This window comes from Pseudoliparis swirei, chromosome 23, assembly GCF_029220125.1.
Source record: "Pseudoliparis swirei isolate HS2019 ecotype Mariana Trench chromosome 23, NWPU_hadal_v1, whole genome shotgun sequence".
Lineage (NCBI taxonomy): Eukaryota > Metazoa > Chordata > Actinopteri > Perciformes > Liparidae > Pseudoliparis > Pseudoliparis swirei.
The window spans coordinates 13,596,236-13,612,312 of record NC_079410.1 but is presented as its reverse complement, the minus strand read 5'-3'; the positions used below and the strand labels follow the sequence as shown (position 1 = coordinate 13,612,312).

At 43.8% G+C, this 16,077-nt stretch overlaps 3 protein-coding genes and 1 long non-coding RNA gene across 4 annotated transcripts; 2 read left to right on the top strand and 2 right to left on the bottom strand.

Moving 5' to 3' along the window:
- The first annotated feature begins 16 nt into the window (after nt 1-16).
- Nucleotides 17-5,775, top strand: LOC130188572 (zinc finger protein 721). The gene is made up of 8 exons (XM_056406966.1): nt 17-655; nt 792-876; nt 961-1,063; nt 1,281-1,955; nt 3,298-3,600; nt 3,815-3,951; nt 4,035-4,140; nt 4,228-5,775. The coding sequence occupies exons 1-8, from the start codon at nt 372-374 to the stop codon at nt 4,839-4,841; spliced, it is 2,307 nt and encodes a 768-aa protein (XP_056262941.1). The 5' UTR covers nt 17-371; the 3' UTR covers nt 4,842-5,775.
- A 243-nt stretch (nt 5,776-6,018) lies between these two features.
- On the bottom strand, nt 6,019-10,240 carry LOC130188838 (zinc finger protein 37-like). Its single transcript, XM_056407360.1, has 4 exons — nt 9,934-10,240; nt 9,635-9,750; nt 7,039-7,150; nt 6,019-6,956 (listed from the first exon to the last, which is right to left on the bottom strand). Exons 1-4 carry the CDS (start codon nt 10,142-10,144, stop codon nt 6,175-6,177), a joined length of 1,221 nt encoding a protein of 406 aa, XP_056263335.1. The 5' UTR covers nt 10,145-10,240; the 3' UTR covers nt 6,019-6,174.
- An 83-nt stretch (nt 10,241-10,323) lies between these two features.
- On the top strand, nt 10,324-13,613 carry vac14 (vac14 homolog (S. cerevisiae)). Its single transcript, XM_056407345.1, has one exon. The coding sequence runs from the start codon at nt 10,463-10,465 to the stop codon at nt 12,800-12,802; it is 2,340 nt and encodes a 779-aa protein (XP_056263320.1). The 5' UTR covers nt 10,324-10,462; the 3' UTR covers nt 12,803-13,613.
- Nucleotides 13,614-14,100: 487 nt separating this feature from the next.
- On the bottom strand, nt 14,101-16,055 carry LOC130188849 (uncharacterized). Its single transcript, XR_008830659.1, has 3 exons — nt 15,950-16,055; nt 15,745-15,794; nt 14,101-14,548 (listed from the first exon to the last, which is right to left on the bottom strand). It is a non-coding gene; the product is annotated as an uncharacterized LOC130188849 (long non-coding RNA).
- Between the last annotated feature and the right edge of the window lie 22 nt (nt 16,056-16,077).

The window sequence follows — 16,077 nt, the reverse complement described above, 5'->3', positions numbered from 1 at the left end:
TATGTTGATCGACAACATTTTTTTTTTTTTAATTAACCACGCCGCTTGGGAGGATTGGGGGGATTTCACACAGCACCAAAAGGCGCTGAAGTCAATTCAGAAGCTGTGTCAAGATTACTGATGGATATTTAAGTTCTTCACACGCTAGCTATGCTTCCTCCCCGCCGGTAGGTGGCAGTACTGTATCCGTTTCAACCACTTGAGTTTTGAAGGGACACTCGTCTATCTTGTGGGCATGTACATACAGCTCTTCTCTTGCATTACGCTGTAACTAACGCTAGCTACATTTCACAGTCAACACACTGGAGCTCTTGACTGCGTCAACTTGACTGCGTGCATTTCGCGCCACAGACAGACAGATACAAACAAACATGTCGACAGTCTTCTCCTTCCAGACACAGCTCGTCTCCATCATGGACGCGTTGTCCAAAACAGCTGCAATGGAAATAAGCAAACTGGTCGATATCGAGTCGAAGATGTTTAAAATTGAGATAACTCGCGGGCGGAACGAAATCGTCTCGCTCACAGAGAAACTGCTGCTGATGGAGAAATTGCTTTACATCGCTCAGGGGGGCAGGCAGCAGGACGCAGCATGCTCAGTGGGGAGGGACGCGAGTCTGGAGCCTGACAGGACAGGACCGCATGCCATGAAAGGGTAAGCTTGTTGATTGTTGTGTTTAGCCTATAGGTGTGTTTGTCTTGTGAGGCCACCATAAATACATCCCCATCAGGAATGTGCCTTCATCTACACCCTGCCTGTAGTATTTAAACCTGAGTTTATTACATTTCAGTGAAAGCCCATGGGAAAGCATGAGGTCCTCCACTGAGATGAGCACATGGCATCATGTTCAAGGTGAAGAGCATGCCATAGTTGAAGTAAGTCCAGCACTGGTCATATTATGTCACCATATTAGTAGTGTCCTTCATTTGTAACGGGCGTGATTCACATTGTCTGACTAGCTCCCAAACCCTCTGAAAGAGCAACCAGAACTCATTGTGGTAAAGGAAGAGCCATCGGAGGTGGACAACAGTGACTGTGAACAACACAGGACAAGTGAGAACCGTAAGTATTAAATTAAAGTTTGGTGCTACAGCAATGCATACAATTCAGGATACTACTTGTTGTGTAATAAAATGGCCCTTGAGTGGATTTTTTTTTTTAAACTGCTATTGCAAAGGAACACTTGTAGTTCATGTTATTCTACATTCAGACCTTCATCTGGGAAATTATGAGGATCAATGATATGAAACATTCTAACATGTCCATTTGCTGTCAACAGGAAGGGAAGCATTATCAGACACCTCGAAGATTTCAGAAGTGATGCAGTGTCCCAAACCTGGCGCAGAGCGCCTGCAGTCTATGTTAACTGAAAGCTTTGTGACCATGAGCAGCCAGTCGTCTTTCGCTGGACCAGGGAGGAGAGAAATACAGTGGAATCCACAGCTTACACCTGCACACACAAACCAAGTGGCTGTGAAAAGCATGGCTCAAAATGTTGCCTCCCAAAGCTTAAGTGTGCTCAGGAATATGAAGCTTCACAACTTGAGGAACTCGGCTGCGAAGAGGTTCGGGTGCTTGCAGTGCGGAAAGAGCTTCAGATGCTTTAGCCAGCTTGAAATACACCAGAGGAGTCACACAGGAGAGAAACCATTCAGGTGCACGTTGTGTGGAAAGAGATACGCTCAAAAAGGACATTTGTACACACACCAGCGTACACACACTGGGGAGAAGCCCTACCGCTGTCCTATTTGTGGAAAGGGCTTTATTCAAAAATGCACCCTCGATATGCATCAGCGTACACACACCGGGGAAAAACCTTTTGTTTGTATCAAATGTGGCAAGGGCTTTACCAAGAACTGCAATCTGAAAAAACACCTCGCTGTACATCTAGATCCTATGGTAGTGATGTATGGTAGTGAATCTAGTGTACCTACATATAGTGGGACATTCATAAATGGGAACACCTAAAACAGACAGTCAAATGTAGCTTCTACTGCTGTTTGATTTATATATTTTTTGCATAATAAAGTTATCTTTGCTCCATATTTTGTCCTTTTACTGTTTAAATGCGATGACATCTGTGTCAATATATGTGTTAGATTCTGGTAAATAAAGGTTAAGCAACAGATCAATTTCAGCCAACCCCCTTGTTATTGTGCTACAGTATTAATAATAAACACACAGGTTACAGTTTAAAAACAACACTGAACTGACCCGAGGCAACAGCACCAATCAATCAATCTTGTTTTATGCCTAGAAAACCGCCCAAGTTGCAGTAATCTAGAGTGCAGAAAATGGGTTGACAATCAACACCAACCATTGAGCATTGACAAATCCACAACATGTATTTATTAGGGAGTATGAGTGAATCCCAGCCACGGGCATTTTGTGATACAGGTGGCAACAGCTTTAAATCAGTGTTTATAAGTTGGGATCTGTCTTTAGACTGCAGGCCTTGCTTCATTTGGGTCTTGTTACGGACACTTGGAAGTTGTAGCTTGAATAAGACACTGGTTTGTTTCTATACATCCCTGATTGCTAAGAGCAAGTTGTTGTGACACGTTTTATTTGATAAATACTTTATATATATTTATTTTAATACACATGTTGTGGTATTCTGCAGAATTCCTTCTTTTCTATTTTGTCTGCTAATGATTGTGTAAAAACAGGAGATTAGAATTGTCTCTGCTATAATGTTAATAATAATGCTATATATAATAATGTGTAAGTATTGATCAATAACCATTAAACTGCAATTGAGAGGTGAAAGTAATGGGCGTTGCAGTTTCTCAATGTCATCAGCAGTGAACACAAAACTGATTAAAATTATAAGAATTGGGGTTAGTCAAAAGATATAATAACCACACTAACAATGAGTTGTACATGTCAATATATGTAATGCTTTAACAGTAGTAATTGTGTGTTAGCAAGAAATTAAACTAATATACTTTAAAGTTCCTCCCTTGTATCCACTGGAGGGCAGTGACGATTCATATACTATCAATGGTCGACACTTCAGCGAGAGGGGTGTGCCAACAAAGGGAAAATAATTTATTATTAAACATGCTCAATATAAGGAACACGACTTAAAATATCCATATAGTGTTGATTCACAGTGAAGTCAAATGTCTCACACGGTCAAAAATAGCCTTTCATTTTGTGCTGCGTTCAAGTGCCCTTCGTAAACGTTGGGACACAAGCATACAGTCTTCCCACAATCCCTTGCGGCGCAGCAATACCGAACTGTCGCTGGCCATATCACATATTCGTCTAAGGAGCAACGTTGCTCCGTTGAGAATCTTGGCCACATTTCGACACATCCAGCCTCTCTTTCGAGATGATGTGCGACACCACAAACCGAAGTTTTCGGGCGCAGTTAGCCGCCGTCCTGGATAAGCTAACGAAGGCGGCTTTGGTGGAAATAGGCAACATCGCTGACGAATGCTCCTCCGTCCTTCACACCGAGATAACCCATCACAAAACGGAGAACGAGACGCTGAAGAGGAGGTGCTACCTACTGGAGGTCCAGCTGAGAGCCGCGAAGGAGGCGCAGACTTATTCTGCTCATGTCAACAGTCTTAACCGCCGACACTCCGCAGGTCAGAATGGTCCGAAATCAGGACAGACAGACAGACAGACAGGCTGGCTGCCACTGCATAATGTAATATTTGTCAGTGTCATAGCAGGCTAGTTAGCTTCTATGTCCAGAAGCTCTTCACATTGAATATAAAGACTCGACTTTGATATGCCATATTTGTTGAGATGACTCCCACTTTTAGGATGCCCCGATTTGAAATCTACTTCTTCTTCCAGAACCGCAACAGTCTGCTCCAGCCATCGAGGCAGTGTTCGGAAAGGACTGGTGCATGGATCTGTGGAGAGACGATAAGCTGCCCCCCCAAAGGAAGGAGGCAGTGGAGCCTCCTGCTATGCCGAGCATGGGGGCCCAGGTCAGTGAGTCATCGAGCAACTGGTTTTAATTTGGTCCCCCATTGCAATCTGACGGATCGTTTGTCACGTGTCTTGTTGGCAGGCAATAGACTTACTGGAGAGCGAACCTGACCTCATCTTTGTCAAGGAGGAGATTTATGACGATTATCCCATTGGCCAGCAGATGAGGCTCACAGATAATAGAAAAGGTAAGTTTGAATTAAAAACAAGCAAGATCAAATCATTATATCCCCGATAGTTTCTGTGATTTAACTGCATTTATTGTCGTTTGACAGTTGTTGGGATTTTTGAAGAAGACAGCATGCTTCATAGATCTGTTGATGAGCTGCAGCTTGATTCTGGGGAATTAAACAGCTTCCCCATGACGGCTGACAGTCAAACACAACAACGCACACAACCGACAATTATGGACAAGTTGATCGATGTTGCAACAATGAACACTCTGGTCGACAACGCGCATCATCCCTCGGCCGCCGCCGAATACTCCGACTATCCAAACAGTATCCACATGAATTCGACCAAGGATGTCAACATTCAGCCAAAACCCATGAAGCCAATAAAACGCTTTGAGTGCTTATTCTGTGGGAAGATATTCAACTATTTGAGCAGTTTAAAAGTCCACATCCGGCGACACTCTGGCGAGAAGCCGTTCAGCTGCTCAGTTTGCGGGAAGCGGTTCGCTCAGAAAACGTACCTGAAACTGCACCAGCGCGTGCACTCCGGAGAGAAGCCGTACAGCTGTCCGGACTGTGGGAAAAGTTTTTCCCAGAAAAGCTCTCTGAACATACATCTTCGAACGCACACAGGGGAAAAGCCTTACAGCTGTGTGGATTGTGGGAAATGTTATGCGTACAAGTATGGTTTAAATCACCACCAGTGTTTCAACTGACTAATCAAACCATGTGATTATTATTATTAATAATAATAATAATACTACTACTACTACTATTTATTAAGATTATTGGTAAGAAGAATCCGATCACAACTGTTACTTCAAGTGCACGCTGTATTGCTCAAAGGAGCTCAATATGGTTGGAAATGTAGATTTCAAATACTCCTATTTATATCAAAGAAAGCTATGGTTAATGATGGTGCTGCTGCAAAATCTAGTTTGATGTGTTTTTAGCTTTAGTGTGAAGAGATATGCTGCAGCAGCCAAGCAAGGGGACAGAGAATGACTGACTTCTCTAGTGTTCCATTTGAATTGGCGCATTTTGGTTTGGTAAATTTGTCACGCCCTCAATGAGCATTTAAAGTCCTTATTACATCATTATTTGTGATTAAATGTCATAGATCAGATGAGACCTTTCTGCTGCCTACATTTAATGTAAGGTGCTCATCCAAACTATGACAGAAATACTTACATGTTATACATTGCATGCATATGGTTGGGGTAACATATTATACCTCACTGTTTTCATGCCACCAAAGGCCTGGGTCAAATAATGCCAAAATACTTACAAGTGCTCCATTGTTTGCACACATGAAGCAAAAACCTTCTAAACTACCTCTTCCCAACCATGTAGAAGTAAAACACCTGGCTGCATTTGCTTCGTTGCCCAGTCTCACCACTGTCACCTCATGCCTCATTCCTTCAGATTTAAAGAAAGTGGGAACGGCTATCTTTTTGATATACACGACTGTTTGAAGTGTTAGTTTCATATTATTCAAATGAGTACAAGTGGTTCTGGTTTTAATGGTGTTACTGTTTTAAATAAATGTATTTGTAGGAGCGCATCACAATTGTAGAAAGATATGTTGTGCTGTCGATGTACATTTAAGCCAAATTCCATTGGTTTACTTTCTAAATGTGACGCATTTCGGTTTGAATTATATTTTATTCTGTACTGAACTTACTAAGCACCTATTATGGTCCCCCCGAGCAGACTCACTAACCCAATAAGTGGATTATCAAATCTTGAGCCCCCCCCCCCCCCCCCCTTCACTCAAAGCTGCATGCCCCTCAGCCCCGTCACATGTGCATTGTTGAATATGTAAAGACTGTACCAACTGGTTCTTCAAGTTTCAGGTTAGATTAGTCCAAAAACAATGAACTTAAAAAAGGAGACTTCTATCAAATAAAAGTTTAATCAGAAAAAAACATTCATGTTTTATTGTAAGGACAGAAAACAAAAACTAGACTTCACAAGCGTGCACAAGTCTTTCAATGAACTGCTCTTAGACTACTGGGAAGTGGCACATGATGCTTCAGATAAATACAGCTATTGTTTTCTGTGTGCCATTAAATGATGTTTGAGGTTGACCTTTCGCGTGAATGTCTTCCCACATTTAACACAGCAGAACGGTTTCTCTCCGCTGTGGCTGCGCAGGTGACATTTCAGATTGCCTTTCTGGGTGAACCCTTTCCCACATACGCAGCACCGGTGAGGTTTCTCTCCTGTGTGGACAACAGTGTGAATCCTCAGCGCTGATAAGTTTGCGAAGGTCTTCCCGCACAGCCGACACGATTTACTGAGTCTCCGAGCGGAAACTCGAAACGAGCAGGTGTGCGAGTTAAACTTGTACCTGTGAGGGAACTGCTGCTTACAGATGTTGCAAAAGTTTGACTTGTGGCACTTCATGTGGTGCGTTAGAGTGCCCTTGTGGAAGAATGTCATGCCACACATTTCACACGGGAATTTGTCTTTGTTTGGGTGTCTGGCGGTTTCAACATGAAGAGTATTAAAGTCGTCAAGGGAATCCGGAGCAGTGCTGTCTTCAGAGTTGTTGGCAGGTAATGTGTCGTGTTTGTTGTGGCTGGGTCCACCTTCAGCAGGCATTGTCGGCATTTGTTGAATTTCTTCCACAAATTGTACCCCATCATCCTCCTCCTCCCCCTCTTCAATTGGAATGGTATGAGTGCTGAAGGCCTCCTCTGAGTCACTGATGGAGATCAGCTGACTTGTTGGTTCTTCATCCTGATCAAATGACAGGCCGCAAGTGCTGCCACCGGCCGAGTGACCGGGTGACCGCTCTGGTTCCTCAGCTGTGTTTTCGTCATGTTCTGTTGCATAAAAACAACAAGTCAACAAGTCAAAACACTGCGGAAACTATTTCCTCATGCCAAACCTCTTTCACTCTCGTACCTTCTGGACTAAGGGTTTCCTGCTGGTAGCTGCTGACAGCATCCTCCACGTAATCCTCCTCCTCTTTGATCTGAGTCACAGTGATCTGGTTTAACAGCGTCGCCACAGACTGCTACAATTTAAAAAAGTCAAAATGTTACAATGGCAATAAACAGCAACATTTTCTATTAGCGCAATGCTTTACAGGACTGGAGCTGAAAGGAATAGTTGAGTAGACGATAGGTGGAACATTAAGGGGAGTCATTTTGATAATTGATTATTTCATTAATTCAATAAATTAGTTATCTTTGGATTTTGGACTGGTGGTTGGACAGAACCTGACATTTTGGGCTTTGGGATATTGTGGCGGCCATTTTTTATAACCATTAGACGTCGACCGAAGTAGGACGACTCCACTTTTATGATATATTGATTTGTCAAAAAACGTGATAATAAAAATAGTTGAATGATACCCTTGATGTGAAATGTGTGTTGTGTTCACTAAGATATTAATATTACATTATTACTACATGTATAACATAACCTGGATTAAGACATTCCTCATTTTTAGTATGGAATAGTTTATTGCAATATTAAGCAGGCATGAAAACGGGTCAGGGGTGAAAAAGGTGAGAAGGATAGGCGCGCGCGGGGGGGGTGCTGGTGACTTCCACGAACATCGATGTTGGACGTTGTATGATAATCTATAGTTCCTCCATTCTGACACCAAGTCAGGGGGCCCTATAATAATAGTAATATTGTATATAATATAGTCATTCATGAACCAACTTCCTTTTTTTTGTGGCGTGAACAAGTCTTCAAGTCTTGTGCTCTGCTGAGCCTCGAGTCTGTTCCTTGAGTCTGTTCTGCCTCTACCTGGTTGTCACGATCTTCTAATCCAGAGGTGTCAAACTCATTTTCACCGAGGGCCACATCCGCCTCATGGCTGCCCTCAAAGGGCCGGTTGTCACTAACACGGTATAATTCTAACTACTCCAGAACATATTGTTAAATAACTGTCTTTGCATTTGTTTGTTTATTTAGGTGTACTTATATAAATGTATAACTATATATGCAAATGTATTTAATATTATACAATACATCTATTTAATTTAATTATATTTATTTTAACCCACATTACTTTATCAAAGATCAAACAAACATTATTACATTAACTTTGTTAAAATCTTTGTCACAGTTGAGACAGGTGGTTCTCCACTGGTCTGGGTAGTGGTTCTCTACTGGTCTGGGTAGTGGTTCTCCACTGGTCTGGGCAGTGGTTCTCCACTGGTCTGGGCAGTGGTTCTCCACTGGTTTGGGCAGTGGTTCTCCACTGGTCTGGCTTTGGGACGCACTATCACCCCTGCATGACAAGCTGAGACCTAAATCGAGGGATATTTTTAACTTCTCAAATGTATTTAATGAAAAGATGTTGCAGTTTGAACCTGAGTGTTCAGAATATCACAGTATGCACAACACAACTATTTAGTAATATTCCCTTTTACAGTCAATTATGAACCAACAAGTGAATCTTAAGGACACAAGAATGCCGTCACATAAAATGACGTGGCGGGCCACATTTGGCCTGCGGGCCATGAGTTTGACACGTATGTTCTAATCTATGCCATACCTGCCATAAATATCATGATACTGATACAATACCATAAAACAGTACCATAAATACGATCCTGGTATATTTATCTATAATAGTAATAAATAAAATATCTGTATGGTTCACTTTTTACCAACTTTTTCAACACTTAACAAATGGCAGTATTATTAGTATTAGCCTACAAGATATTAATGAAACTACATGGAGCCATCATAGCATTGATTATCACTATGAGACTGTTAGTCTGTATCTGACCAGATGATACAGAGTTCATCAGGATGAGGAGCTGGAGAGTTACAGTAACAGAACTTTACAGACTGAATTTAAACTTCTGGCATCTTTTTTAATTTTAATTTTTAAAGCCGAAAATTCCGCCACTTAACGGCACTCGCTGCGTAGTGTGCGCAGACAGCTCGACACGGAGCAGCGCGTGCGCTCTGATCGCTCTTTTAATTAAGTATCGATACTAAAAATATGCTAAATCACATCGCTCTTAACGTACGGGTACTTTGTTAGGATCGCTACACCGTGCAGCGTGACAGCAGCAGATAGCGGGCTAACATTCAAGCTAACCTAAACCACCAAACGCTGAAGACATCTTGACGCTGATTGGCCGAGACGCGACACGTGCCCATCAAAGATGTTCTATTGCGAAAAGCACCACTCCACATTTTCTCCGTGTCCCACTCCAATCTCATAAACGCCGGCCGGCCAATTGACCCCCCCCCCCTTCCCCCAAAACAAAAACTCTTCGGATCTACACGATTCACGTCAGTCACCTATTTTGGTTTCAAAACGGCGAATTTCGCCGAAAGGTGAGGGATTCTCATGCCTGATTAAGAACATAGATATGTATTTATGTATTCTGGAGAGTTAATACTTCACATTCAAACCTGAATAATAATAATTCAGACTTCTGAAGTACTGCATGATGGAATCCTGTAAAAACAGATGTTTATTGCTCAAGGTCACACATCATTATAGTTCTGTAAACAATCATCTAACCTCCTCAGAGGACTGTGGTGGGGAGTGTTTCTCCAGGTTGTGTGAGTCTCTGTCTTTCCACAGATCCATAGCCCAATCTTTTCCAAAGATCCCCTCAATGGAGGGCGACCCAGACACTGGGGAGAGGTCAAACAATAAAAAAATTAAAAAAACAGGTACACATTAGTAAACCCACAAACAATGCAGACCACTTTTTCAAATCATCTGCTACCGTCACCGTGAAACACAAGTACCATGAGTGTCCCCGTCTCTGTGGCAGACAGTTTGAACACCCTCGCCGCGATAACTTTTACACTAACCCGGAGCGTCGCTTCTCACGGTCGTCAACTCGCACTCCAGACTGTTCACTTTCTCAGCCAGAGCGGAATTAGCCACCAGGACCTGCGACAAGCTGAGCCGGAGCTCGGCCACGTCTTCGTCCACCAGCTCGCAGACTCGACTCAGGGCGGACCTGGCCATGGTCTCCATGACGATGGCCAGCTGCGCGTGCAAAGAGCGGCGGCTCGCCATCACTGCTGCAGGCCCGGCACGAGCGTCTTCAACCGATACGGAACGGAACGCGCGGTGGAGAAGATTTATGAAGCCACCACCGAAGAAGTCAGTTTGAGCGCGCGCTACTCGTAGAGCGGGGACCTAAATAACAGTCGCAACAGTGACGCGTTTCCGGCGGAAGCAACCGGTCAGCTGCTCGTTATTACAAGGCTTCCTGGTTCGCCAGAAAAAACCAGATGTGTTTTCTCCACTAAAGGATCGTACATGCAGACTGCTTTCCTCGAGATTTAACGCAGCTTTCAGGAGACGGGATCCGGTGCAACCGCGGCTCCGAACATGAACTCGGAAAAGGACTTTGCTCCTCTGACGCCCAACATCGTCCGGGCTCTGAATGATAAGCTGTACGAGAAGAGGAAAGTCGCAGCCCTAGAGATAGAGAAACTGGTGCGGGAGTTCGTGGCTCAGAACAACTCCACTCAAATCAGACATGTTATCCTGATCCTGGCCTCGGAGTTTGCGCTGTCCCAGCACCCCCACAGCCGGAAGGGGGGTCTCATCGGACTGGCAGCGTGCTCCATCGCCCTCGGCAAGGACTCCGGTCTGTATCTGAAGGAGCTTATTGAGCCTGTGCTCACGTGCTTCAACGACTCAGACAGCCGTTTGCGCTACTATGCCTGCGAGGCCCTCTATAATATAGTCAAGGTGGCCAGGGGGGCTGTGCTGCCCCACTTCAACCTGCTCTTCGATGGTCTCAGCAAGCTTGCAGCAGACCCAGACCCCAACGTGAAAAGCGGATCTGAACTGCTGGACCGACTGCTGAAAGACATTGTGACAGAAAGTAATAAGTTTGACTTGGTGGCGTTTGTCCCTCTGCTCAGGGAGAGGATCTACTCCAATAATCAATATGCTCGGCAGTTTATTATTTCCTGGATCCACGTTCTGGAGTCTGTGCCAGACATCAACCTGTTGGACTACCTCCCTGAGATCCTGGATGGGCTCTTCCAGATCCTGGGAGACAACAGCAAGGAGATCCGAAGAACCTGTGAGGTGGTGCTTGGAGAGTTTCTGAAGGAGATTAAGAAGACCCCCTCCAGTGTGAAATTTGCTGAGATGGCCAACATCCTGGTCATCCACTGCCAGGTTGCAGATGAAACGAAACCCACAAATGACCTGATCCAGCTGACGGCTATGACCTGGATGAGAGAGTTTATCCAGCTGGCAGGCCGAGTTGTTCTCCCCTATTCCTCTGGCATCCTAACTGCGGTGCTGCCCTGCCTTTCCTACGATGACCGGAAGAAGTATACCAAGGAAGCAGCCAGCGCCTGTAATCACAGTCTGATGAAACTGGTGACTCCGGAGGATGATGAGGAAGAGGATGAGGAAAAAAGTGGAAGTACAGGGTCGCCATCCAGGGAAGCTGGCCAGCCTAAGACGGAGGCAGACAGCAATGACATGCTGAATGCATCACAGGAATCGGTTGGTTTCAGTAATATCAGCTTTTTCACTCCAGCCAGTGCCGACAGGCCTCAGGTGACTCTGGACCTGGACGGCATTGTTCAGGTGTTGGACCGGCACCTCCACGACCACTCAACTGGCATGATGACCCGCATAGCTGTGCTCAAATGGCTCTACCACCTCTACATCAAGACGCCACGCAAAATGTTCCGCCACACAGACGGCCTGTTCCCCATGCTGCTGAAGACACTGTCGGACGAGTCGGACGAGGTGATCCTGAAAGATCTGGAGGTGCTGGCCGAGATCGCGTCGTCCCCTGCCGGCCAAACGGACCAAGTCGGCTCCTGCGACAGCGCCGACAACAAACTGGAGCTCAAGGTCCCAGACGGCGCCAAGACAGTGGACTCGTTCCCGTCCACTCCCAGCATGAACTCTTATTTCTACAAGTTCATGATCAACCTGCTGAAACGCTTCAGTCTGGAGAGAAAGCTGCTGGAGAACAGAGGAGCTTTCGTCATCAGGCAACTCTGTCTGTTGCTTCACGCCGAGAATATCTTCCACTCCATGGCTGACATCTTGCTGAAGGAAGAGGACCTCAAATTTGCCTCCACCATGGTTCAGACGCTCAACACCATCCTGCTCACCTCGGCGGAGCTCTTCCAGTTACGCAACCAGCTGAAGGACCTGCGCACTCAGGAGAACTGTGCTCTGTTTTGCTGCCTGTATCGCTCCTGGTGCCACAACCCCGTGGCCACCGTGTCGCTCTGTTTCCTCACGCAGAACTACAGACACGCCTACGACCTCATCCAGAAGTTCGGAGATCTGGAGGTGACGGTAGACTTCCTGATGGAGGTCGACAAGCTGGTACAGCTCATCGAAAGCCCCATCTTCACCTACCTGCGCCTGCAGCTGCTCGATGTGGAGAACAACCCCTACCTGATCAAGGCTCTGTATGGCCTGCTGATGCTGCTGCCACAGAGCCAGGCCTTCCAGCTGCTCTCCCACCGCCTGCGCTGTGTCCCCAACCCAGAGCTCATGAGGACTGTGGACGAGTCCAAGTACATGGACACGAAGCGGCAAGTCTCCAAACGTGCCTCTCACTCTCAGGTGGATTACAATGAGCTGCTCCAGCATTTCGACCGTGTTCAGAGCAAACACCTGGAGGTCCGACACCAGCGCTCTGGACGTGCCTCTGATCACCCCGACAGGAAGCTGATGTGACGTTACCATGGTTACCAATGGTCCGTGAGGACGGCGAGAGTGGTTGTTGCTGTCTATATGGAGTTGAACTGGGAAAGATTAAGTTAATGTGGAAGCCAAAAAGTATTAAACGCGATTAGAAACGGTCTCATCAGAGCACTGGATATAGAAAAAGCAATGATGTTTGTAAATTGAGAATGTTATGTAAGATACGGGGGAAAAGATATTTGAAACAAAACCCATTTATTACACTACAGACTGTACACACGCTAATGAAAAGCTATTACTTTCTGTGAAGATGTGGAGTGGAATGTACCATCTCGTACATCACAACTGGTGGGGGTGATAAAATGTCCATATCCTGAGTTTCCATCATGTCCGGACAGCAGCTAAGACTTCTTCCAGTTAAATGTCCACAGTGCTCTAAGTGAGTCTGACACATTTCAGGGTAAATAGCATACTGTCATTTAATGTCCATGTGAACCACGGTATTTTCATGATGCATCATGAGCAATCTGAATAGAGCGAGTGTTCAGGGTTGCCTTAATCTCGTGAGTCAGAAAAAGTTCTCGTGTAACGTATTTTCCCGGGAGATTTTAATCTTGGGAAGCAATGGATGAGTGAACTCTAGCATTCATTCTGAGTAGGACCATGTTCTTGCGTCTCATTTCTTTGTCAGCTGATCAGAAATGTCACTGTGCACACCATCTTTTAATTCAATTTCTTTATTATACGGTAATTATATATATTATCTTGTACAGTTTGTCTTTAATAGATGTACACTGTTGTTGCTGTGTAAAATTCAATAAAGTACACCCTGTGATTAAAGATGTATTTTCTCCCCTCATCCATATACAAAACTTGTCAGAAGTAGCAGTTAAACACAGGTAAGGGCAGAAGCAAGTAACAAACCCATTAGTGGTTCCACTAATGGTCTTTTTCCTATCGGTGTTACATCCTGCAGCTTTTTGAAAAAGGTCTCATCAATATTTTGCATAAGACCTATTATACATCTGCCTCCAAAAGGTCATTATTAAATCAATTTCACTTTAAATTGAGTAAGCGGAATCCGTTAACTTTGCCTGTAGGTTTCTATAACTGGTAACACACAGGTCTGAATGAAGGAAAATTAACATTCACATTGAATTGCATTCAAGAGGATCTGCTTTAAAATGACAGTTTAAATGCATTTTAAACAATAAAATAGGCCATGCAAAATTATAAAGTGTAGATATTTAAATTAAAAAGGAATTGTATTTCAAACTCCCCCCACCCCCCCCCCCCCAAATGCAGTTAGTTACTGCAAATCACCCTTTCACTTAAGGACACAGCTTAGGTTAAACTAAAATATTAAAATATATATACAACTTTACAATAGTTCCTGCATAGTTATCCAGTATTTTAGAAGCATGGTTTGAAACATGTTGTGTTATGATGAAACACGAGGAGTCTCCCTCCCTCCCTCCAGCAGCAGGACCATATGCAGTTAAACACCAATGGTACATACTGTACTTTAAGAGGGAATATAGGTTTCACTGCAGAGACCCTATCAGGGCTGCATGCGGTTTCACAGATGGAGGGTGGTGTCTCAAGTCTGGCTGTGGACGATTCCTGCTGCGCCGTGTGTGGGGAAACCTTCCTGGCTTCAGTGGTCCTCGGCTGCATCGCTTGTGACCAGAGCTTTTGCAACTGTTGTTTGGAGCACTTCTGGATACGACATGGAATTGAAGAGTGTCCCCTCTGTCCCCCGTGTGCCACACGACAGGCCTGCATATGAATCACACAGTGTATTCCATAAAGGAGGCATTTAAAGATCATAAGGTAAGCTGAAAAAGAATATTCGTCAATTTTTTTTTTTTTTTAAGTTCACGATGCGTGGAATACTTAAACATGAGGAATGATCATTAGTGTACACCGATTATTCCAAGTTGCATGGTAATTTAAATATAGAACTAGAAAAACCAGTACCAAAACATGTCACAGAAAACTAGTTTCACCACTAAGGACTCTGCTACCTCCCATTGGCTCAGTGAACTGTAGAACTAAGACTGTCAGCCTCATTATTTCTTTGTTTGCCTCTGTAAGAAAGGTTGGCACCAATGTGTAAATCCAAAGAAAAAAAATAAAGCCATCTGTCTTTTCCCAATTAAACTATTCAGTTTAATAACCAATTCAACAAATGACTAGATTTTAAGATCAAAGCTGAAACATTTTACAACATTAAAACAGCTACTAATTCATCTACTGTAACCAGAACAGCTTTTTTTTTTACCATATAAAAAAATGGCATTATGGAAATTGTTATGAAATATTTAAACCCGTAAACTGGACTTAAAATAAGAGAAGACATATCTTTCCAGTGACCAAATGCAAAGCCACAACCACTCGGGCTGCCTCAAGTAGCTAATGCATCTGTCAATTAGGAGGTTCAAAATGAAAAGCTCACCATCTTTGTGGGCATTGGATCAGAATGCATACATTATCTACACAACTAAAAAAACATTCCGCAAACAGAAGACACACAGGGGCTGGTGTATCTGAAGCAAACAAATACAAGATCAGAACTTTACACAAGTCAAATTACTCTCATATCTTAAATAAATAAGGATAAATAAAGTTATTAGTTAACGACATTGGACAAGTCCTAAAGAGTATAAACTCCCCTTTCCAAAACTTCCACCTCATGCAAAAGGTGAAAAACAGTGTGAGAGTGAATATATAAAAAAGAAGTGATCAGGTTAACAGCTAAAGGGTGACAAAGGGTGAAAACAAGAGCCAATCAGGGATGAGGAAAGGAGATGAAAGGAAGTGAGTTAAACGCTAAGTGAGGAAAGGAATATGAAAAATAAAAGAGAATGCAAAGTTCCTCGGTTATTTCTCCAACTCCTGCCAAACTTGAAATGGCCTGGGACATGAACCCCAGAGGACGCACCGGACTCTTTCCAACACAGCTCAATACTTACTATTCCCTTCTTCGTTAGTTGTTGGCTGGTTGGTTCATCAGGTTGAAAACCTTCAAAACACAAAAAGCAAAAGTTATACAAAAATGTAAATAAACAATTTCAATCCAAGAAATTAATTCAAACAAGAAAGTACATGACAACATCAACGATATAGGAGCACATCCAATACCACACAATAATCACAACAAAAGGCTTGTTCCAGTACCCATGGCTTCTTCTTTGGTTGGACCATGAGTTGAATCCTTGCTTGCCCCCCCCCTCTTGCTCTCTCTCTCTGCTGAAATTTAAAACAAATAAAGTCAAACATTAATAAAATAACTGTCCTACCTGCAT